Below are 25,176 nucleotides of genomic sequence, written 5' to 3' on the forward strand. Positions count from 1 at the left end.
GGGATCTTCCCAACCCAGGGATCGAACCCAGGTCACCCGCATTGCAGGCGGATTCTTTACCAGCTAAGCCACAAGGGAAGCCCCAGGCCATCTGTAGGGCTGTGGATCAGAGATGTGAAGAACTTCTATGCAAGCTCCTGGTCCAGTAAGATGTGGAGTTCATGAGCTAATGTGGGAGAGAGAAAGTACTCTGGCGTAAGGGAGAGTCTTGGAGGTACTTTGGAGTAAGGGAGCATCTTGGAAGACAAATCCAAATTTATGGAAATATTTGATCCCTTTTGGTTTACTTGCTTGGACCTTTACCCTGGTAATTTTTTGAAGACAAAGAGAACTCTGTAACAATTTTATTTATCAGATATCATTCCTAGAAAGAGAAGATGTACTTTTGAACTTTTAAAATATGACAAAATAGTACCATATACTGCAGCTATCTATCTTATGTTTGTAATGTACTTAATATGTCAAAAACAAATGTAAACCTATATGGATGAGCTTCCATATGTGTGTGCTACATATATGGAGGGGGCACGGTGGTAAAGGATCCACTTGCCAATGCAGGGGGCAGAGGATTTGGGAGTTGGATCCCTGGGTTGGGCAGATCCCCTAGAGAAGGAAATGGCAAGCCACTCCAATATGATTGCCTGGAAAATTCCATGGACAGAAGAGTTTGGGGGGCTATAGTCCATGGGGTTGCAAAGATTCAGACACAACTGAGTGACTGAGCTTACATATATGTATATACTTATAAGCATAGCTATAAATATCAGAGGGTATCATCCAAATTGCTACTGTCTCTTTGTTGGACTATGTTTGTTCATAAGTAATAGAAAGCCTAACAGTGATTTAGACATAGTATACATATGATTTACTTTACCAAAGTATGTAGGTGATCTTAAGAGAAAGCATAGAAGCCAGTGATATCATTAAGGAAATCTTCTATCTTTCCACCCACATATTTGGTATGATGCCTTACAAGTATAAAATTTCACCTTACGGTGAATTTGATTTACCTTTCCCAACACCTCTGTTATTTTAGGAGACTAGTGCTATATGGCGGAGAAGGCAATGGCACCCCACTCCAGTACTCTTGCTTGGAAAATCCCATGGACGGAGGAGCTTGGTGGGCTGCAGTCCATGGGGTCGCTAAGAGTCGGACACGACTGAGCGACTTCACTTTCACTTTTCACTTTCCTGCATTGGCAACCCACTCCAGTGTTCTTGCCTGGAGAATCCCAGGGACGGCGGAGCCTGGTGGGCTGCCGTCTCTGGGGTCGCACAGAGTCGGATGTGACTGAAGTGACTTAGCAGCAGCAGCAGTGCGATATGGGTACTATATAGTGAAACGCATAGGTGAATTGTTACGATTTCAAATTTACTGACATCTGCATTTCGTTTATCTATACAAGGATCAAGCCTAGTGTTCTATTGTGTATCAAATTATTTAAAATACTTAATGCTTTTTAGAATCTAGTCAAATCACGGTGAGGAATAAGTGTATGTTGTTGTTGTTTGGTCGTTCAGTTGTGTCCAATTCTTTGTGACCCCATGGACTGCAGCATGCCAGGCTTTTCTGCCCTTCACCGTCTCCTGGAGCTTGCTCAAACTTCAGATTCTCTAAGCTATGAAAATAGAAAATGTGAGGGCACGTTATAACTGACATTTCTGTCCTCTCCCACCTCAGATGTTTGCAGAGGTATTTTATTGGTTCTGATCCTTTGTGTTGTATTGATGGATGGTAACGTAATGGTAAAAGCGGTTGGCAGAATTGGGCGGTAACCACTGGAGACAGTAGTTGTCAGATGGAAACTAATTGATTGTAATTGCTTTGCCATTGTATTGCTCGTGGAGTCTGTAGCCTGTTAAAACCACTGATTGTAAAATAAGGATCTCACTTTTTATCCTGTAGGTTATGTTAATGAAAAGCTGTTCTTAGAGGAAAGATCAGTGAAATCAATAAATAGATAATAAGAAATTAAAGGAAAACTTAACTAACTGATCATGAATTAATATACTTCAGCAGAGTAGCAGTCAGCTGTGTGGTGGTTCATAATGAATTTTTGGCTCAGAGCTCTTGAATCCTAAATATTCCCATAGAAAGAGAAATTGATTCTGCGTAACTGTTTATCACAAACTGTCTGGAATAACAAATCTTCCCTGTAGAGGAGATCTCCTGAAAAACAAACCAAAAAAGTCTTTTGCAGAGCCTTTAATGCAAGCCAAAGTATGTTAACAGGCAGATATTTTGAAGTAGAAAAAGTTCCCATTGTAACACTAAGAAAAGATTAGAAGTGGATTTTTCAAAGCTCATGGTATATGAATAGTATGAGTGGGGGTCTGTGTGAATCTGAAGGCAGTTTTTTTGCAATATTTATTAGTATTAAAATGAGTATACTAGAATGATAAAATTAATGTTAAATTATGTCTTTTTATTGTAAGATATGTATTACTTTTTATATGATAATTGTATCTTTTATGATCATATCTTTTGCCAGTGGCACTTAAACCTTAGTGATATTAAAGTTGTCAGATTTATTGAAGACATTTTTTACTGAGCACTAATTCTGATTAAGGCTCAACCTCTGACCTCAAGGAACTCAGGACAAAGAAACAGATAAATGTGTAAACAAGTGGCTACTTTCAGCATTGAATACAGTGATGCGAACAATCAAAGGTGCTGAGGGACACAAAGGGAAGATGACACAAGCTCTGAAGGATTTCTGGATGTTTTCCAACAAACCAAAAGATGGCCCAGGAAAAAGCATCAGTGTTATAGTTCTGGTATTGGGGAAATAGGATAAGAGTTGGAAATGAGGTTGTATGTTTTAGGATGCAAGATGAGGTTAGTCAGGCAAAATTCTACATGGCCTATGCGTTTCTTTGCTCTTCTTAGGAATTTGGAGTTATTCCTGTGGGAAAGGGGCTCATTGAGGCCTTTTAGGTGTTGGGAGAATATGAGTAAATTTTCTTTCTGTGTAATAACTCTCCCCTGTATTTGGATGATGGGCAGAAAGAGGCTCATTGTGACCTCCAGTTAGCAAGCTGGTACAATGGCCCTTGCTGTTGTTGAACATTATTATTAATCTATATCTATGCAATGGAAGGCTTCCCAGGTGGCTCAGTGTTAAAGAATCTGCTTGCCAATGCAGGAGGTGCGGATTTGATCCCTGGGTCGGGAAGATCCTGTGCAGAGGGAAATGGCACTCATTCCAGTATTCTTGCTTGGAAAATCCCAAAGACAGAAGAGCCTGGCAGGTTACAGTCCATGGGGTAGCAAAGAGTCAGACACGACTTAGCGACTAAACACACACATATAAAGGAAATTAAGAGCTTACATGCTGAATCATGTATTCATCTTTGACTTTTCACATACATTTTTTTTTCTTGAATGTTGCAATGAAATTGGTGCTAATATTTCAGTTGCTTGAAATTCTGAGACAAGAATGTCTACATGCTCTAACAGATTTCTTCATCCAGTAGAAAGCACAAACTTATTATGTTTCATATTTAGAAACCTGATATAGAGATATGCTACTGCTGCTAAGTCACTTCAGTCGCGTCTGACTCTGTGCGACCCCATAGACAGCAGCCCACCAGGCTTCCCCATCCCTGGGATTCTCCAGGCAAGAACATTGGAGTGGGTTGCCATTTCCTTCTCCAATGCATGAAAGTGAAAAGTGGAAGTGAAGTCGCTCAGTTGTGTCCGACTCTGTGCGACCCCATGGACTGCTGCCCACCAGGCTCCTCCGTCCATGGGATTTTGCAGGCAAGAGTACTGGAGTGGGGTGCCATTACTTTCTCCGGATATAGAGATATAACTTACTTTAAAATGTAAATGATTATGATTTTTAAAAAGCACATATAAGATAATGCTAAAAAAAATGACATTAATTTAGTCCTGTTAAATATTTACCAGAAACATTCTTTACATTTGAGATTCTGTTTCAGAATTTGGAACATTTGCATTTTAATTACATAATAAAAGGAGAAAGTGAAAGAATAATTGCCTTAGCTATTAGCAAATTACAGCTGTAACTAAAAAATAAAACACAGAAAATGACATTGGTATCCATAGAAGAGTCACAGTATATGTACATTGATCAGATGTTTAATGACATTGCAGAACAATAAAATAAATACACTAAAAGGATTGTATTCAATCCTTTAATACAACATGTTTCTCAACACTGAAATTAATGAAAGCTAATTTGAGGTTTTTGATTGTAGGGTCATACAGCTTTTGCTGTTAATGTATCCACTGATGGAACTTGTCTAGAGTGATTCCAATTGTTAAAATCTTGTGGAAAAATAAGACAATTGAATCCAGTAATTGTTTTAGCCTTACCTGCTCTAACAGAATACCACGGACACGGTGGCGTAAAAACAACAGAAATTTCTTTCTCGTAGTTATGGATGCTGGAAAGTCTAAGATCAAGATGCCCATGGATTCAGTGTCTGGTTAGGACTTCCTAGTTTGTAGAGGGCTATTTTCTTGCTGTGTCTTCATATGACTGGAATGGGTGAAGGAGATGTCTATTTTATAAGAGCATTAATCCCATTCAAGATCTACTCACCTCCCAAAGGCCCCACCTCCTAATTCCATCACTGGGTTTCAATATATGAATTTTGTGGGAACATAAACATTCACTGTATAAAATGGTCATACTCAATTGTGTTTTTATCAGGCACTGAGGGGTTCATCCTGTCTGTCTAGTTAGTAAGGTCAGCGGTCATGAGAAGGTCTCAGTGCATAGATCCAGGCCAATGACAGAATCTGGGGTGTCAGAATGAGCTGCTGACAGTATTTCATTGTGTTCCTCATGACAGATACAACGACATATTCCACGGAGAGATCCGAGCACTTCAAACCCTGCCGAGACAAGGACCTTGCCTACTGTCTCAACGATGGCGAGTGCTTTGTGATTGAAACCTTGACCGGATCCCATAAACATTGTCGGTAAGTCCCTGCGGCAACTGACACTAAGGGCAGGTCCTCAGAGAGGCCTGGAGACGGAAATCTGTGCTGAGCTCAAGAAACATACAATGTGATACACATAGTCCGGTGCTGGAATGGCAGAATCAACAGTCTTAATAGGGGAAGAACAAGGCTGGTATCTTTAGTATTTGAGAAAGAGAAAACTGAATTTTTGCATGACAGAGCAAACTGCTCGTCTAAGATGTAGAGCCTCAATATTTATTGTGAACCAAACCCCAGAGGCTGTAACTGTGTCCAGAGAAAACCACATCTTATTTTGATTCTGCCCCTGTTGATTAATTTCAGTTTCCCTCCCCTTTTTTTTTAACACCTCTGATGATGAAATACTCTCCAGCAAGATGTTGTAAATGAAATCATAGTCCTGTTATAGTCTAGGTAGAGAACTACTCAGGGAAAATTCCTGGTGGAGATCAAGAAGGTGTTTAATTGGTTTTTAGAGACATAAGGTTATATAACTGCTAAAAATAAAAACAAGCGGAGATAAATAGTTGGTCTTGTAGACACTGCAGCTTTAAGCCTCCATAGAAGAATCAAATTAGCATCCAAAAAATACTTCCCACGGAGCTTTTATTTTCAGCGCTACCCTGGTAATTTGTTTTTCCTTGCAATTGTATATGCTTCAGTGATTATATATATCCACACCCCTTTCCTTCTCTTTATTTACTCTTCTCATATGACACAGTTATTAAATTAATTATTCTGAATCGTGAAGCATGGAAAATTATGACTTTCTTCTTTTGCTTTTGCTATTATAAAACTTTATTCCATGTTGTTTTATTAAGATGGCACAGAGAAATGTGTCTTATGGTTTTGAACTTAGAATGTGTCAGCAAATCCTGCCTGCCTCCACAAGCCAGCTTTGGTTCAAGGGGGTGGGGGAATGAGGTGCCATAGTGGCCAGTGACACAGGTTTGGAAGAACTGATCAATGATAGTGGCTGATCTCTGTGAGAGCCACCCCACCCTGTAGCCCATGGCCTTTCTTCACCCTTCACATGGTGGCTTTCACGTGACGTGGGCAGTGCCATTACACTGACTTCCTTTACAAAACTTACAACCCATTTATGTTCTCTGTAAACCCGAGTTAGGGATCAAAGGCAGTGAGTGAGAGAGGTTCCTTTCCACATTTCTCTTGCTGTATTTATTAGATCAGTGCGGATACAGGTAGAAAAGACATGGCTGACTTGAAGACCTCAAAAGAAAAGCCAAGAATGAGCTATCATTTCAAATCACAAAGTGCCTCCATACTCTTTTAAATATCCAGCTATGTGTTAATGTTACCTTCACCAATCCAGTGGTGTCGTGTGTAATAGATAGTGCCATCAGATAAGTTTGAATTTATAATTTATTGAAGAGATGGATCAGAAGTCTCACCTGAAGCGGTGATGGTGTTTTTCGGTGGTATTTTACCCCAGGGAAGCTTCAGATCAGGCCCCACCGCTATGTGCAGGCAGGTCTGATTTATCTTTTCCAGTAGTGAGAATATCAAAAAACAAAAAAATAATTCCTACTGTTTAACATACAGCCTTGCTATATTCACTATTAGGTTCATGGCTATATTAGTTTGCTAGGGCAACTGTAGCCTAGTACTGCAGATTGGGTGATGTAAACAACAGAAATATTTTTTACCAGTTTCTGGAGTCTCAAAGATCAGGGTATCGGCAGAGTTGTTTCCTTAAGGGCCACAGGGGAAGGATCTCGTCCAGGCCTCTTCCCTCAGCTTATAGACGACAAACTTTTCTGTGTGCCTTTTCACATTCTTTCCCTCTGTACAAGTCTTCATCCAAATCTGCTTTTTTCAAAAGGGACACCAGTCCTGTTGGATTAAGGTCTACTCTAATGGCCCTATTTTAACTTAAATGCATCTGTAGACTCTTCAGATATGGTCACATTTTGAGGTCCTAGAGGTTAGCACTTCAGCATGTGAGTTATTTGAGAGACACAATCCAATCTGTGACAGTGGATCTCAGGTCCAGAAAAAAAAAAAATCCTTTTCTTTTGCACACGTGTACATGTCTAATTTTTTTAAACATAGACAAGCAGAGGTATATCTGTGGTTTGGCTGGAAATGTGTAATAATTTTGGCCTCTGTCTTCATATGTGGTGCATATTTCAGCACAGACAACCTGTTATTTAACACAGAGTCACAACATAGCTAATCATGACAAAAGACCAGCCTAAGACAGGACTGGAACTCAAGTAGGTTAATAGATGCCTATAAATCTCCTAGTAGTGTGTATGAATAAATCACACATCGCATGTGTCAGCGATTCATCTCCCAGGCTTTGCTGTGAATAAAAGGCTTACATCCGTCCCTGCTTCAGCCACTTCTAAGAATCCCAGTGTAGCTATTCATAATGTGCCATTGTGTACAGTGCTGTAAGATGTTTCATTTCTTCTCCTCCACTCGACAGATGTTTATTGAGCATCTCTTATCACCAAGATACTGTTGAATAAATAAATACAGAAATGAACTTCGGAATTAAATGGCACTGAAGTTTGTAATGCATTTGGAGTAAGTGAAATACTTCATCTCCAGGAAAGAAAGAAAACAAGAGAAATGACTTCCATGTGACTGGCATGCTACCAGGGCTACGTTACTGATGTATTACTAAGTGGATTATGTCATAGGTTAAAGAAACCACAAGTTAGTAGATTGGAGCAACAGTGTTAATGGGTATACCTGCATCTAGCTCATTAAGTAGTTTGCTTTTTACACATATGAAAAGATTAAACATTCAAACCTGAGAGAAGTTAAACTTATGTATGTATTTTTAGTATTTTAAAAATAAATTGCAATCCCACTGATCTGAATCAAGGTATGTTTTTTCACGTGTTGTGATCATGGTGAAACAATTTTATGTTTCCTTGCCAAGGAAGAGTAGTAACAAAAAATTAAAATTACCTAAAATTTCCTATTCTGCCTGATAGAGATCCTGAAAATATATGCCCCAAACTGTTAAATCCTTGAGATCATGGTGAAACAATTTTATGTTTCTTTGCCAAGGAAGAGTAGTAACAAAAAATTAAAATTACCTAAAATTTCCTATCCTCCCTGATAAAGATCCTGAAAGTGTATGCCCCAAACTGCAAATCCTTGCGATAAGGGGAGCTTCATGATTTTCTGTTTGTTATTTTCTCAGTCTTTAGTGCATTTTCAAATCTTTGAAAAAACTATTCATGGAGAAGATAGTTAGAAATTATATGAAACTAATATGCAAACTAATTGCAAACTAATGAAAATTTAAGAGGAATACCAAGATCCTAAAATAACTTGATAGGTTTTAAAGAATAATAAATAAATAGTCAAACCTGGTATTGCTAAATTTACAATTTAAGTCACAGATCATTGGTGGGCTGATTAGTAAAAGCAGAACCTTTTGTATTGTGGAAGTTAGTGTAGAATAAAGAAAGATTCATAAATTGGGAAAATGAGCCTGGTTTTTGTGTAAAGGTGGTTGACTTATCAGGTAAAACATCAAAGCAGAATTTTTACTTCTTATATACCAAAAGTTGTTCTTAATGAATTTAAAAGGTAATAAATAAATTATTAGAGAAAACAGTAAATAAAATTATATATTTCTTTACAGCAGCAATTGAAAGTAAAAAAAAAAAGAAATGAGCAAAAAACGATGTATAGAAAAATGAACAGCCTTGATGCAATTTTTTTTTTTATCTGAATGTCATAAGTCAGAAACAAAATTGAAAGTGTCAGTAAACTACAATAAGCATGGCAAGGAAATGATATTTTGACGAAATCAATAGATCAATAAGAGTAACACTAAAATTAAACCTCGGTGGGAAAATGGGCAAAAGATAGGAACATCCTCTTCCCTTGAAATGGAATGCAAATAACCAATAAGCGTGAAAAAAACTCAGTCTCACAGAGAAATGCAAATTACCTTGTTTGTTTGCTCATCATATATTGTAATGATGTTTAAAAGTAGTTTGGCAAGGACGAAGTAAAAACCATCATCCCATTCACTAAACTCGATGGAGTTTACTCGTCTTCTGTAGGTGATGCATCAGTGTGTTCCCGTATCTTTACATTTTTTTCTAAGAGTTAGCTTAGAGAAATTTATATGTATATTTGTTTTTAAGAGCATTTACTATAGGATTTGTAACAGCAAAACAAAGAACTTGAATTTTGATGTCTATATAATTCAGGATATATCTATACCATGAATGAATTCAACATAACTTGAATTTTCATAATTTTAAGACTATGAAAATGCTCATTATATCATGTAATATACAAAAATCAGGATGTAGAACAGTAAAAATGAACATAAGTAGCAATCCAGTTCTGAAAAAGAACTAAAGAAAAAGGCTAATAGGATTTATAGCTGTTGTCTTCTTTGAACCTTGAGGTTTCCAAGATCATTACATTGCACACGTATTTCATTTACGTAACATCTTGTTAAGACACTTGACCCATGCTTCTCATCTTTCCATTAAGAAAGACAGCGTCCCTGTCTTTGTTAAATGAAGGTCATTATAATTCACTATTAGGCTGATAAGAGAACTTTCAATTAAGCCTTTCTAGATTAAACACTATAAAGTCTGTTAGGATATGTCTGCTCCTTTTATTAAACTTTCATCTATGCTCTTTATAATAATCATTTTCTATGCTGAATTTGTGTGTTTTGAAACATAAAAAAAAGGAATTGAATAATAGGATGATATATTCTGCAGAAATTAAGCTGAGTAGAGAAGGAAAGGAAGTACTAGAAACACCTTGAATCAAAGTATCCTGAATAACAGCAGGGTATTCTCTAATATATTTCTTTTTATGCCATTTCTAGAAATTTTAAGAACTTTGGAAATGGTGCCATTTGTAGCATATTTCACTGGAGTTGAAGTAGCCATCATATCTGAAAAGATTGCTAGGTATTTGAATGGACCAAATGTGTTTCGAGGCCAAATTCAAGTTAAAAGGATGTGTCTCTTCTGAATTGAAGCTCATTAAATGTTGCACCAGCCTTGCTACAGAAATGGATTCTCAAAACTTTGGAAAGAATAACATTTGAGCTAAATTTGACCTGTAGTGATCATTTTGGAAATCTATCAAGCAATTCATTTGAAGATGCTTGAATCACTTGAAATATGGAACTGCTGGAAAGAGAGGCAAGCAGTCCAATAACAACCATTGCCCGAGGCAATACTTCCATAAAAGTGCTGATGGAATGTACAGCTAGCTGGGTAAAATGCTCATAGGAGTTGGTGAGTGGAAGGGGGGAGAGCGTGAAAGGGGAGGCGAGCCCAATCAGGAGATGCTGTTCTTCACTGTATCTAGTTCTGCTTCAGTAGGTTTTGAAATCAAAGCTTCCATTTTTATGTGAATTGATTGGGCACAATGTAACGATATCCCTGTGATATACTATATAAAATTACAGGACCATCCCTATCAGAGCTTTGCTCCATCAGTTTGGAAGTCCATTAGCTTTTCCACCTAGGAAAGGTCCTATTATCATAAGTTTCTCCAGTAAGTGCTCTGAGAGTGGCCACTTTTAATTCCCTGTGGTTGTAGCAAGTCAGAATGGAAATGGGGTTTTGGCACACATCCCTAAGCTCCGTTGATGGGAGAGGATGGAGGCTGAAATGTCTATAAATCCAAGCCTAGTGGCAGAGTCTCAGTGGAGTGAAATTGAATAGCAGGGTGAAGAACCTTGGAAGCATTTTCAAGTTCATCAGATAATTGTGTTCAGGAGAATGTTAGCCACAGCCCAGACGTAATTTGAGTAATTTGCAGCAGCCATGTTCATACTAGGTGGTCTGCTGACTGCCCTTGTCAAGAAGAAGTGAGCCAAGTAATCACCATGCATCTGTTTCTTTTCTGTGGATGAAGATGATCAAAATAGTCTCATTAACTCAGAAAGCAAACAAACCAAGAATAACACCACAGTGAATGAAGTTTTGCAACTTTATGACTCCTAGGCAGTGGTTTACTTCTTCCAGTTTAAACTGTTTACATTCCACCAGAGCTGGTGTTACTTAAAGGGCTACTGAAACACAGAAGACCGGAAAAGCACATTTGATAAAGAATAGCAGCACATCCTTTAGTTGATAACCATAGGCTTTTTTTTTTAACTTTAATATTTTATTACTTGATTAGCAGCTCTTCTTAAGGCATGAAATGGTTTCTTTTTGTTGTTGTTGTATCAAAACCATTTGTGTGTTTAAATTGTTTTCTTACATGATTTAGGGTAAGAGGTAAGTGAGGCAAATGTGGGTGTTCAAGATGAAGACACTTGAGTTAAAAGCTCAACTTGGCTTTATGCTGGCTGTGTGTGTTTTTGGCTGGTCATTTAATCAGAAACTTCAGTCTTCTATTTAAAAAAGAAAGAGAGAGAACATACATGTTCCAGCCAACCAGACACATTAAAACCTCCCCCCAAAATGTTGATGCTAGAATTGAAAGCAGCAGCATATAGAAAAACACTAAATGTTTAATAGACATTATATACATTTAGAACAAATAATTCTTCTTCCTCTCTTCTACGCATGTTGAAACCAAACAAAAGCATGTATGCTGGAATCCTATCAGAGAAATTGAGTGGGTCTCATCTGCTTGTTTCATTAAGAGAAATCTTAGGCTCAAAAGGGGGAGATCACTTGACTTGTACCAGGGCTTCGAGGTGGGTACTCAGTCTCCCAGCACACAGTGTTCAGCTTAGACCTACCAGTGTAAGTTAAAGAAAACTCACTCAGAGACTTATTTAAAAACACAATAATATCTGATCATGGGCAAGAACACTTTTCAGAATCAAGGATCATTGTAGCTATTCAAGCAGTAAGTTTAGGAGCAAAGCAGCAACAAGAGGCTGCCTTTTGTTAGGGGAATTCTCTCTGTTGACAATTCATGAAGAGAGGAATCCCCTCTTATTCTTCATACCATTCAGGTGGAGGACCCTTCACATATTTTCTCTACAACAGCCCTGGTTCTGCCTCTCCCGGCATTTATTTCCTGCAGGTAGAGGGTCATAGTCCTGTTATGGTTGAGGTAGAGGGTCATAGTCCTGTTATGGTTGGGGCAGTCTGGGAGCTTGTGCACTACAGAATGCTGTGATTTGCATATGCCACAGTTCAAGTGGAGGAGAGACTATTATACTAAGTTTATTTAAATAAATAAGAGCATATATCCATAAGTATCATTTTAAAGAATAATGGGCTGTTTGTACGGATGTGAACCACACTAACCAGGGTACCACAGACCCTGCTGAGCAGAACATCTGAGCCATCACCGTACTGATCTGAGAATGTTTTACGGATGTTTGTCTGAGGAACCTGCCCGGCAGGGTCTGATGTACTTTTGTCTACACGTATAACAAGATGTCAGTCTTTGTGGACTCCAATAATTATACTCCCTAAGTGGAAAAGCATATGCAAATCTACCTGATAGATAAACCCAGGGAATGCCTATATGATGCATCCTGTGTGTCGGGCACCCATAGCAACCCTGGAGGGATGTAGCAATGGCTGAGGCCAAGGGCCTTTCTCAGGTTATACGACAAGTTGGAGTAAGGACTCAGACTAAGTAAGTTGATTCTAGGGTCAACGCACTTACCCTCTCCACTAACACCTTTCCTTTAAAATCCTATTGGTCCAGGGATTCTAAAATCCCAACTGCCTAAAAATACCACCTGAGAAGCCCATATAAGCTCTAGTATCTTCTAAGATATCAGTATTAGCTTTATTTCAATAATGACATATAACTAACATATACATATTTAAATTCTCCAGCATATTATAATTTGAGTGACCATATTATTGTCATCCAAACCCCAAAATGTTTAAGATATAACTGGCAATTTTAATAATTTCTTATGTAAAATAAGCATAAAACCAACAATGCCCTGAGCTAACTGGGACATATGGTTGCCCTAATTTTAATTTCAGCAAAACTCAATTTGGTGGAAAAACAAACCACCATTTGCTACATAAATGCTGTATTTTCTTAGTATAAATTGCATGATACTATACAACCTCTGCATTGCTGTTCCCACTTTCCCCAAGTTAGCTAACAGTTCTCAGAGTCACTAAAGATCTTCAGGGTCTCGCCACCATACCCCAAATCTGTAATCTGTTAAATACATGCCAACATCCGATTAGCATTCTTTTCAGTATTCTTAGCTATTATTTGTGGAAATGAAAAAATGTGATGGGAGAACCGAGCCCTTCTTGTTTTATGGAAAGAAATCATAGACAGTGTTCCTGAAGTTTAACTTGCTATGCATCTCTACAACTCTGTATAATTTTTTATATGATCACAGCTATTCTGGTAGTTCTATGATCACAGGAAAACAGCTTGAAGCAAAATCAATCCTATATACATACAAGTGTGCACGCACACACACATATCTTCTGTACTTATTAGGCAGTCAAAACAGGACACTGAGATTCAATAGCAAACTATGAACGACATTCCCTTCCTTTACAGAATGTGTTTGTTGGAGCACCAGGCAGTCAGCACAGTCTAGCATTACAGATGCCATAATGGGTAAACACTGATAATCACTGGGAAGGAACCAAAACTCACACTTGCTTCAGCAAGGAAATCCTTACAAGACTGGGAAATTTGGAGGAAATATCTTCATCAAATATATTTACATACAATCTCCATTGCAGGTTTAAAAAAATCAAATAGAAGATTAAATAAGGAATGGGGAAAAATGAAAACAATAGCATTGTATGGGGAATGTCTTGTTTGGAGATATGTCACATTTGAGTGATATAGAATGTGTTTGTAGGTATATATGTCACATGTGAGTGGTACAGAATGTATATTTGTCCTCTCCTTTGTCATTCGATCACCAAGTCGTGTCTGACTTCTCATGACCCCATGGACTGCAGTACACCAGGCTTCTCTGTCTCTCACCATCTCCCAGAGTCCTGAACTAAAAAATAAATGGCAGTTTTATGCATTATTCCCATCATTCTCCAATGTTTATTAAGCATAGTCAATGTTTCAGGTCCAGGTAATAGGAATATAGTGATGAATGTTTTCAGAATAAATCAGAAGAGCAGTTGAGAAGGTCAATTTCTAGTTCAGTTCAATGTAACAAATTCTGTCATCTGTTAGCATCCAGTCTATATGAACTGTATGTACATAGCTCATATCTGCAGAGAAGAATCCAAAACCCAGTAGTCCTAAAGCCAAGAAGACCTTCTGAGAGGAACATACAAATTGCATTTGGAAAGATAATCTACTCACTTCTTATTTTGAGGCCTGCTCTTGCTTGCCAACCATGGCATGGAGAATTGAGCTGCTGTTGGGAAAAGTTCACTTCAAACCACAAGGAGGAAATTTCAAAATTATTTAAATGCAAGTAAGAATAATCAGTTTCATATCATAAATTCTTTATGCAATTGGTCACTTTTTTTCTGAATTATTTCCTTGAGTTATTTCCTCTCGTGTCTGGAGAGTTCTCAAAAATGTATCAAGGTATAATGACTTTTTTTTAAGGCTCACTGGGATATAGGAATATTTCTTATTACAAACTGTTTGAATATTTTATACCTTATAACTTAAAATGTTATTATATATGTTTATTGATAAGTTGGTATTTATCAATTAAATAGTCAATCTCAGTAGTAGGGTCTGCTACTGACCCTAATGGAGGCCACATAATCTGAAAAATAATCAAGTAAAGTCATTCACTAGGTAAAATGACTCCTAAGTTGCTATATTCTTAGTGCTGGATTAGATAAGGAACTTTAAAGTTCCAGTCAAATTGAAATATGGGAAAGTTAAATAACTCACATCTTGTAATTTTCAAAATCCTAAGCTCTTGGTTTTGTTTCAGAGAGACTTGTCCAAGATCACACATTCATTACTGGCAGGTAGAATCCCAATTCCTCTCTTATTAATCTCTCTTGTTTATTTACCATTCTTGGCATAACTGGAAAGCCATATAGAAAACCCTCTCTTTGACTTCTGTCCCGCTTTGCTTTGGTTAAGATGTAATAACAGAGTCTTTGCCTTCCCCTTGCCCTGCACCTGCTTCCTTAGATGTCCACACGTTGCTCAGAAAAGACACTATTGACTTAGTACCTCCCCCTCTAGCTCAGCAGGTCCTAGGAAAGGACCTGAATCTCTCATGGAATCTGCAGCCAAGCAGAAACACCTTCTGTGTGAATGTCCAAAGAGAAGAAGCATGCTGAGGAGATTACGGGGGCAATTTATCCAAATTTAATATGTGATCCCTGTCCTCAAAGCAACAAGGGTGGCTGAACAGGACAAGAAGGTGTTAATATATTTTTTCCTCTTTCTGACTTACTTGCCTCTGTATGAGTCTCTAGGTCCATCCATATCTGGGCAAATGGCATAATTTTGTTCCTTTTTATAGCTGAGTAATATTGTATATATGTATCATACCTTCTTTGTCCATTCATCTGTTGATGGACTTTTAGGTTGCTTTCATGTTCTGTCTGTTGTAAATAGTGCTACAATGAACATTTTGGGGTGCATGTGTCTTTTGGAATTATGGTTTTCTCCTATATGCCTAGGAGTAGGATTGCTGGGTCTTATGGTAGTTCTATTTTTAGTTTTTTCAAGAAACCTCCACACTATTCCCCATAGTGACTGTATCAATTTACAGTCCCACCAACAGTATGAGAGAGTTCCCTTTTCTCTACACCTTCTTTAGCATGTGAGGTGGATCTCATGGTAGCTTGTATTTTCATTTCTCTAATAATTAATGACACTGAACATCTTTCATGTGCCTCTTGGCCATCTGTATGTCATCTTTGGAGAAATGTCTGTTTAGGTCTTCTGCTCACTTTTTGATTGGGTTGTTTGTGGATTTGGTATTGAGCCGAATGAACTGTTTATATATTATAGAGATTAATCCCTTTTCAGTTGCTTCATTTGAATATTTCTCCCATTCTGAAGGTTGTCTTTTCATCTTGTTTATGATTTCCTTAGTGCAAAGGCTTTTAAGTTTCATTGGAAAAGACCCTGATGCTGGGAGGGATTGGGGCAGGAGGAGAAGGGAATGACAGAGGATGAGATGGCTGGATGGCATCACCGACTCAATGGACATGCGTTTGGGTAGACTCCGGCTATTGGTGATGGACAGGGAGGCATGGCATCCTGTGATTCATGAGGTCGCAAAGAGTTGGACACAACTGAGCGACTGAACTGAGGTCTCATTTGTTTATTTTTGTCTTTTATTTTCATTACTCTAGGATGTGGGTCAAAAAAGATCTTGCTGTGATTTATGTCAGAGAGTGTTCTGCCTGTGTTTTCCTTTAAAAGTTTTATAGTGTCTGGCCTTACATTTAGGTCTTTGATCCATTTTGAGTTTATTTCTGTGTATGGTGTTAAGAAGTATTCTAATTTCTTTTCTTTTTTTTTTTTTTTTACACGTAGCTGTCCGGTTTTCCCAGCACCACTTATGGAAGAGACTGACTTTTCTCATTGTATATTGTTGCTTCCTTTGCCAAAGATAAGGTGACTATCGGTGCGCAGGTTTATCTCTGGGCTTTCTATCCTGCACCATTGATCTGTATTTCTGGTTTTGTGCTAGTACCATACTGTCTTGATTACTGTAGCTTTGCAGTATGGTGTGAAGTCAGGGAACCTGATTCTTTCAGCTTCATTTTTCTTCCTTAAGATTTCTTTGGCTGTTCAAGGCCTTTTGTGTTTCTGGTTGTTGTTCAGCTGCTACGTCTGACTCTTTGTGACATAATGGACTGCAACACACCAGGGTGCTCTGGTCTTTACGAACTCCCGAAGTTTGCTCAGATTCATATCCATTGACTAAGTGATGCTCTATAAGCATCTCATTCTCTGTTGCCCCTTTCTCCTTTTGCCTTCAATCTTTCCCAGCATCAGAGACTTTTCCAATGAGTCAGCTCTTTGCATCAGGTGATCAGAGTATTGGAACTTCAGCATCAGTTCTTCCAATGAATATTCAGGGTTGATTTCCTTTAGGATTGACTGGTTTGATCTCCTTAATGTCCATGGGACCCTCAAGAATCTTCTCCAGCACCACAATTCAAAAGCATCAATTATTTGGTGCTCAGCTTTCTTTATGGTCCAGTTCTGACATCTGTACATGACTGCTGGAAAAACCATAGCTTTGACTCTATGGACCAGTACAAATTGTAAAATTTTTCTAATTCTTGAAAAATGCCATTGGTAATTTGTAGATTTGATACAGATTGCACTGAATACTATCCATTGCTTTGGGTAGTATAGTCATTTTCACAATACTGATTCTTCCAATCCAAGAACATGGTATATTTTTTCCACTGTTTGTCTCATCTTTGATTTCATTCATTAATATGTTATAGTTTTCTGAGTACAGGTCTTTTGGCTCCTTATGTAGGTTTATTCCTAGGTATTTTATTATTTTTCTTGTAATGATAAATGGGATTGCTTTCTTAATTTCTTTCTGATTTTCTTAAGGCATGATGATATTTTAAATTCCATTCCCTGAAACTCTTGAGTTTTTATGTTGAGTGGAAAGAGTAGACAAGAGTATGGTTTTCAAACCTAACAAGTGTCACTTTGATTAAATTATGAAATCAAGATTCATTTTCTTTATCCAAAATCAATTTATAATTTCTATCTACATATATGAAATATTTGCAGAAAACTTAGTAGTTTTAAAAATTAATTTATTAATATTTTAAATATAAGTCATGATTTTCCAGCACTAAAATTTTCCTAACAAATTAAACATATCCATTCAAGGGTGCCTTGACCATGGATCATTGTTGAATTATTCAGGGAGAATGTAAGGAAGTTACATTTAAAGGTACATACTGGCATGTTCAAGTAAAATGTCCTGTATTTTTCCAATTTAAAATGTATTTCTTTTGTCTAGCAGAGCTGGTATGAGGTTAGAAGATCAAGATAGCCATATGGTGTTTCCCTCACAAGGGGTCACGTAGCATTTTGGCATAATTACTGACACTTCAGTATGGCAGAAACCAGAGAAAGAAAGGTTGCAAGAGTTCCTAAAACAGGATGACTTCCTAGATTACCAAAGACTAGTTTATCATTTAAACACATCATAAATGCAGTTATAGCTCACACTGGAGAAAGGAGTTGTTATTTCAACAACAGACTTCATTAAATAAACAGACCCCAGGCTTTGAGGCTGGCGAGTGCTCCAAAATGGGAGTGTGGAGAGACTAAAATGATGCCGAGGCCAGCATGCCCTGAGCCTGGCCTCCCTGGAGTCCTCTGACAGCACATTGATCCCAATGACCCTGTGCTCCTGAAGGGCAGAAATTCAATTAGGAACTCTCAGCTTTGAGCCTCAGGAAGGAGGGGTGTGTGTGTCAGTGGGAGGCTCCACAGCTGGAGGAAAACCATTCTCCAGCCGTTTTAGAACAATGGAGAGTGAAAAACACTAAGCTGGAAAGAATGCGCAGAAAGGATGAGCTGATAAAGCATCTACATTAAATAAGGTCATACTTTTTCTACAGTTTGGGTTGTTCTCTTGGGCTAATTTACAATCACAATTGAAGTCATGCGGGAGCCTTACTATCTGTGACAAGGTTTTGTTTTTAGTGCTCTGGAAAGCTCTTTTCTTTCTGCCTGGGTTAGCGTTTGTGAAAGGAATAATGACTATTTTAATGATATTAAATAGTAGCTTTGATCTCTTCCCCCCACATGCTAACCGAAACATTATCTAGATGTATGAAATGATTCATTTGTGAACAAAACTTCTATTATAATATTCCTGTGCACCTGCCTGACTCTCTCACTAGGCTATGAGCTCATCTTTGCTTCTGGAACCTGACACCTACTCGCTAAAAATAAATTTTATGAATGAAATAACCCTAGACCATACCTACCATCTGCATTTTTCAGAGGACAAATGTGAGGTGTTAATAGGGAGACAAAAATGCTGATAGTCATCTTCCATTTTACAGTTACCAAGTGCAAGGCAGAAATCTTGAGACTTTATGGGAATACCAGACCACCTGACCTGCCTCTTGAGAAACCTATATGCAGGTCAGGAAGCAACAGTTAGAACTGGACATGGAACAACAGACTGGTTCCAATAGGAAAAGGAGTACATCAAGGCTGTATATTGTCACCCTGCTTATTTAATTTATATGCAGAGTACATCATGAGAAACTTTGTGTACTACTTCCTAATTCCCTGTCTAGTCCTCATATTAAATCTGCAAAACAATGTCCTATTCCCATTTCATGACAAGAAGGAACCTTGGAGAGGGAAGGTAGCTTCTTCAAAAAGAGCTAGTAGGTGGCAGGGCTGAGCACCAATCGCAGTTCTGTTGGACTCTCAAGCTCTTCGTCTTCCAACCTTGTCAAATTTACACTGTTGTAAAATCATGAAGGTTGAAAGTTTAAAAATATAGATTCTCAGGCTCCTTCTCTGAATTTTCTAACTTAGGTCTTAAGACAGACCCCAAGAGGCAATGGTGCATTCAGATGATTCCGATATGGAGACAAATTAGGGAAGCAGTGAGTGAGACTCATAATTCTCACACTTTAATGAATGGGTGAATTCTCTGGAAATTCTGTTCAACTGAAGATTCATGCAGAGGAGGTCTGGGGTGAGGACTCAGAATCTGTGTTTCTAATAATGGTCCAGGTGATGCCTATGCTGCTGGCCTATGGGTCATACTCAGAGAAGTGAGACACTAAATCTGTTGGGCTACCCAGCACAGGATGCAACCCTAACCCCTGTCCTAGGGGGGCTTTTCATAATTCTGCCAGTATGATATATCCTCCACCCATATGCAGCTCAATAATTATATCAGAGCAAGATTTTCTGCATATACTTGAGAATATATTTGTGACACTTTGGAAACCCTTATGTATCTCTACTAGTTAGCTTATTAATTGACATATATGCTAGATGAGGGGTACCAGCAAAGTGATATCATCCTATACCCATCCCATCCACAGCCATTTTATAAGCCAATGCCTCATCAGGTTTCTGTTATATCAGGGTGATTTTATATACCACATCTGTGATTTCTAGGTTTAGAGTAGACAATTAGTATTTTCTCCAAGGAGAAAGGTTCAAGTTGAAGGGAAATGTTCTTTGTATCATTCAGAGTAATGGGTACAATATTTGTTAAAAGTTGACAATAATCACATTTCCCCAGGAATTTGGTTCAACCGTGATAATTTATCTGAAGCTTTTTTAAAAAAAAATACTATTTTTCAAACTAAGAAATCCATCATATGTAAACATGAGAAAATGCTAAGCAGGTTTTATTAAAGGACAGCTCTGATTTATAGAAATGATGTTCTAAACCTAGGCTGTGTCACTTCCTCGCTGTGTGACGTTTGATCATATCTTACCTTCTGTGAACCTTAATTTCTTCATTGTGAAATAGCACGATTGGAGATAATTTCTAAGGTCACTTCCAGTTTTAAGATCAGGTGAAGAAATCGAGTGATGTCTTGCATTTTCACCTCGGTCAGTAACACTACGTGTTTCACTGAAGTTCCGTTAAAGAAAAGCAGAGGGATTTCAGAAAGAGCAAATATTTCCAGAAGAAAACCTAGCTCTTCTGTCTTTTGAAGTACAAAAGATGAAATTCTAAATTAAGAAGGACATGTATCTCACAGAAAAGGTGACACAAAGCAAACCTATTCCTTATCTGTGCCAGTGCTTTCCAGACTGAAATGTTCATGTACTTACCTGTTGATGTTTAAAACAAAAATTCAATAGGTCAAGGGTGGGGCTGAAATTCTGCTTTTCTAATAAGCCTTGGATCCCGTGGTGTTACTGGTTGTGGACCCGGCTTTGGATGGCAAAGTTCTATGTCCATGGGCTTGAAGCTTGCCTGTGTGTAGAATCACCCAGGGAAACTCAACATTCACATGCAGAATAAGCATTGGATTTCTATAAGTGGGACTTAGATATGAAAATATGTATGTATGTATGTGTATGTATTATGTGCAAAATCATTTTATTCGTGTCCAACTCTGTGCAACCGTATGGATTGGAACCCGCCAGGCTCCTCTGCCCATGGAATTCTCCAGGCAAGAATACTGGAGTGGGTTGCCATTTCCTCCTCCATGGGATCTTCCCAACCCAGGGATGGAAACTGCATCTCCTCCATCTCCTGTGTATATATATTTATATCTATATATATATTTGACTTGAACAAGAGAAAGTTATTGTATCAGAGTTCTGGATGCTAGAAGTCTGAGATCAAGGTTGGCAAGGTTGGTTTCTTCTGAGGCCTCTCTCCTTGGCTTGTTGATGGCCGTCTTCTTCCTGTGTCTTCACATGGTCTGTCTTGTGTGTGTTTTTGCATCCTTATCACCTCTTCTTACAAGGACGTCAGTCATTTTGGATGACAGCCCACCCTAATTACTTCATTTACCTTTCTTTGCCCTCTAAAGACCCTGTTTCCAACTGCAGTCACATTCTGAGGGACTAGGAATAGGACAAATTTTGTGGTTTGGGGGCGGGGGCGGCACATTTTAGACCATAATCCATGGTAAGGGTGGGAAACAAAGGAAGGATTGTAGGTAAAGAATACCCTAAGCACTTAACCCTATTGCAGGTAAGCTTTCTCTTCTTATAAACAGGATAGGCAAATCTATGTTAGGGGTTGGAGATTGGACGAGCAAATGCATCTGATCCCCGGGTAGTGGAAGTGATGGGGAGGCGGTGGTTCTGCTTCAGGTGGAAGGACCATAGTAGCCTTCTGCAGCCTCTCTCCCTGTAGAAATCTATGTTTCTTAAGCTCCCAAGTAACTCAAGTGAGCAACCAGCATTGAGAGCCATTGATCTATATGCCTTCATAAGCTCTCTTCTTTGCTTCCCCTGATTGCTGTCAACTTTCACTGCCATGTTAGTAGAATTCAAAACAGGTGCTTCCTCCTCATTTCTATCATTCCAGTAGATCAAACTGCCCATGCCAAGAGCATATGCTGGTCCTCCGACAGGCTTCTTTCCAGTCTGTGCCTATATCCTCAGAGAATTCTGAGGTGGCCTCTATAAAGGAGTCCAACTTTATATTCTGTTCCCCTTGCTCCTGCCTCACCATCACTTTTGGGCCTATTTCCATGTGGCTCCATGAGTTTGCACAATCTTCGCTTTCAAGTTACCTGCAATTGTCCTAGTAGTCATGGTACTCATGTTTAGCAAAGTGTTCCATAGAGGCACGTTTAGAAATTTTCTAATGCTCTTCTCTCATCCTCTCTCTCTTCATACCTTCTCTTCCATCTAGCCTTCTGTGTACACTGATTGAGCACTCACTCTCTGTCAAGCCTGTACTAGTAGCTTCGGTGAAATTAGTGCATAGATAGAATATTTGTCCTGTGCTGCTGCTTTGGAACTGAAACCTAGAAGTGAAATTTCTTGGCCCAAGGGCATGACCATTTTCATGGCTCTTGACCCAGGAATATCCTTCCTGCATTTGGGCTTCTGTTTGCTAATTTAATAAGTATAAGCTTGCCACTTATTATTTATTATCTAGTGCCCGTGTCTTTGATTAATAGATGCTTTACATCCTTTATGTAGATATTATGTGAACTTTTATTTTTATTTAAAAAGTGAATTTTTGAAGGTAATGACAAGAGAATAAGGAATTTTAAGCAAGTAACATGTTCACTTTATACACCTATTATATAGATCTGTAGAAGCTGCCAGTTTATTCTGTGTGTGAAAGCACAGTACATTCCTTTTTAGCATTTTTTTTTAATTAAACTGGTTCTCTTAGTTTTGAAAGTATCAGACAGTCTGATAGGATGAGAGTAAATAATTTTTATGCATCTCTGTATGCTTAGGTGTTTGTGTGTGTGCATGTGTGTGTGTGTGCACACATGCCCCTTCCCAGACCCCTTGGAATGCAGAATTCTCAAGGATAATCAGTCAGTGTAATAAGGAGCTAAAGGTATTTTAGGAGACGAGGGATCGAGAACCAAAATCATGCTCCTCCAAATTCAAAGTGAAGGGATCTTGCCTGGGAAGAACAGAATAATCTGATTAAGATTCTCAGAAGAAAGGGACACCAGAAGTTCCAAAGGTGAGCTCACAGTAGAAGGCAGAAGAGTGGAGTGGAGACACAGGCTCTAATTTCCAGCCTGGAAACTGAGCTGATTTTATATTGCTGTATAGTGGAACCCTCACTTATGGCTTCTCTACTTTGCAATGTTGAGTGGGAGTTAAAAAATCCTATACTCCTGCGGAGCACGGAGACTAACCTCTCTAGGTCAGGATTTCTGCAAAGCTTCCAAGGCTTGATGGATGTAGAATTCCTCAATGGTGCCACCTTGTGGCAAAGACTAGAGTAACAATGCTTGTAACTGATAAAGACGTCTTCCACTGAGTGAATTAGAAAGGGGGAAAAGATTTGACGGATCAAATGAAAGGGAAAATCTTGAGTATTCAGCCACTAATGTTAGGAGACTTGAGAACTTTCTGCAGTTGTTTATGGAGAATTGTTTTGTTTTTCTGGTTTGTTTAGAAGGATCATTTTAGTTGCAGGGGAGAGAACTAATGGAAGGAATAGTTAAACTTATAACTTCTGGACTTCCCTTGTGGTCCAGTGGTCCAACTTTCATTGCAGAGGGTGTGGGTTGGATCCCTGATCCTGGAACTAAGATCACACGTGGTGTGACAAGCAAACAAAGCCTCTAACTTCCCTAACATTAGCCTAGAGGAACTCTGGAAAGACAGCATCAACATAGGAAAAACATTGTGAGCAAACCCTATGAAACCAGTTGAGAGGAGAGAGAAGTTTGAATGTCTTAAGTATGTATAATTGAACACCTGGAGTAGGAGGCAGCTGGTACTGTTGTGGGGTAACCTGGGGAAGGAGCTGCTAGATGCATGCTCTTTCTTCTCCCCATCTGTGGTATGGTCTGGTGTACTGGTATTCACGCCAGAGTGGCACAATCTATAAGACTGAGGCCACCAATAAAGTCAAAGCAGCACCCCTGACTGGGGAACAGAAGGAACACAGGTGAGAACTCATTAGGATTAGGCACTCATTTCCTCATCTTTCTGTCTCCAAACACCTTGAGAGTGATGGGTCACACTGAAAGGGTGGTTCTTCCTAAAGAGTATGCTTCCCTACTGGGGCACTGAGGATCAATTCCGGATCTGAGGAATGGTTTGTTATAGGACAGAGTGAAGTTAACTGTGGGTTCCTGGCACCTAGAATTCTCACATCAAACTCATTTTACTTCCATTCTGAGAATGTCTAGCCTTTGTCCCTGGCCCATTTTCATTGCCTGAAAAGTGAATAACACTTTTGGAGGAAAATGAGGTTCACATCCCTGACCAGTGACTAAGGACCAGCACTATCTTAAGAGAGCATGAATTAGAGCCTTTAGATTTAGGAAGATTGAGACAATGGTCTACAGAAATATTAGTAGTGAGAATTTAAAGAGGAAATATAGATGGATTTCAAGGAGGTAAATCACAAGATTTATTTGCTAGAGGGGGAAGAAAAGTCTGAGAGAAAGAGGAGATTCAAAGAGACTGACAAATTTATGGTTTGGGCATCTGGGCAGCATCATTCATTGAGCCAGTGAAACAAAACTCAACATTAGAACAAAAGTTATATCACTCCACTTACTAGCTTTAAGAATATTTACCTTTCCTCTAGTCAGTTTTATCATTTGTAAAATGAATATGATAATAATTACCTGCTCAGTAGGATTGTTATTAGGATTAAACTTGAATTATCCTGGACATGCCAGAACACATGCTTATTTTCTATATTGAAAAAATGATAAAACAGCCAGATCACTATTGTAAAATCTTTCCTTTCCTGTGTTAATGTGCTCCTTACATTTGTATCCATATGTATATGTGTATAAATGTGTACATTTTTGGGGGGAGGGGTGTTTAAATCATATTTCCTCTTGTATGCCAGTCCACATTGCTTTAATTAGCTTAACTTTTGAATGAGTTTTAATTCTTGGTACTACAATTTAGTTTTTCTTCACTGTTATACTTGATATGCTCAAATGATAAAAACCCATTTTATTAAGATTTATATTTGTTTTATTTATATTACTTTTAAAGAAATAAAATCCCATTTTATTAATATAAATTAAAAAGAAAAAAAAGATGGTGGCAATACCAGCCTCCAGGGAGAAGTGCTATTAATATTAGACTCTTATTAATACATAGACTCTTGACTAGAGATACTCATTTTGTAAATATTTCATTTTTTCTTCCATGTAAGTGGTATTTCTGTGCATTTATTCAAGTGA

General features: G+C 38.3%; 1 protein-coding gene across 7 annotated transcripts in view; it reads left to right on the forward strand.

Moving 5' to 3' along the window:
* The window catches only part of NRG3 (neuregulin 3), a 1,236,567-nt gene that overhangs the window by 519,125 nt on the left and 692,266 nt on the right, over window positions 1-25,176 (forward strand). For all 7 annotated transcript variants that reach the window (XM_025285164.3, XM_025285167.3, XM_025285166.3 and 4 more), the window contains exon 2: window positions 4,825-4,954. In XM_025285164.3, coding sequence (XP_025140949.1) covers window positions 4,825-4,954 — 130 coding nt within the window. The remainder of the gene's footprint in view (window positions 1-4,824; window positions 4,955-25,176) is intronic.

The sequence above is a fragment of the Bubalus bubalis genome, chromosome 4 (assembly GCF_019923935.1).
Source record: "Bubalus bubalis isolate 160015118507 breed Murrah chromosome 4, NDDB_SH_1, whole genome shotgun sequence".
Classification (NCBI taxonomy): domain Eukaryota; kingdom Metazoa; phylum Chordata; class Mammalia; order Artiodactyla; family Bovidae; genus Bubalus; species Bubalus bubalis.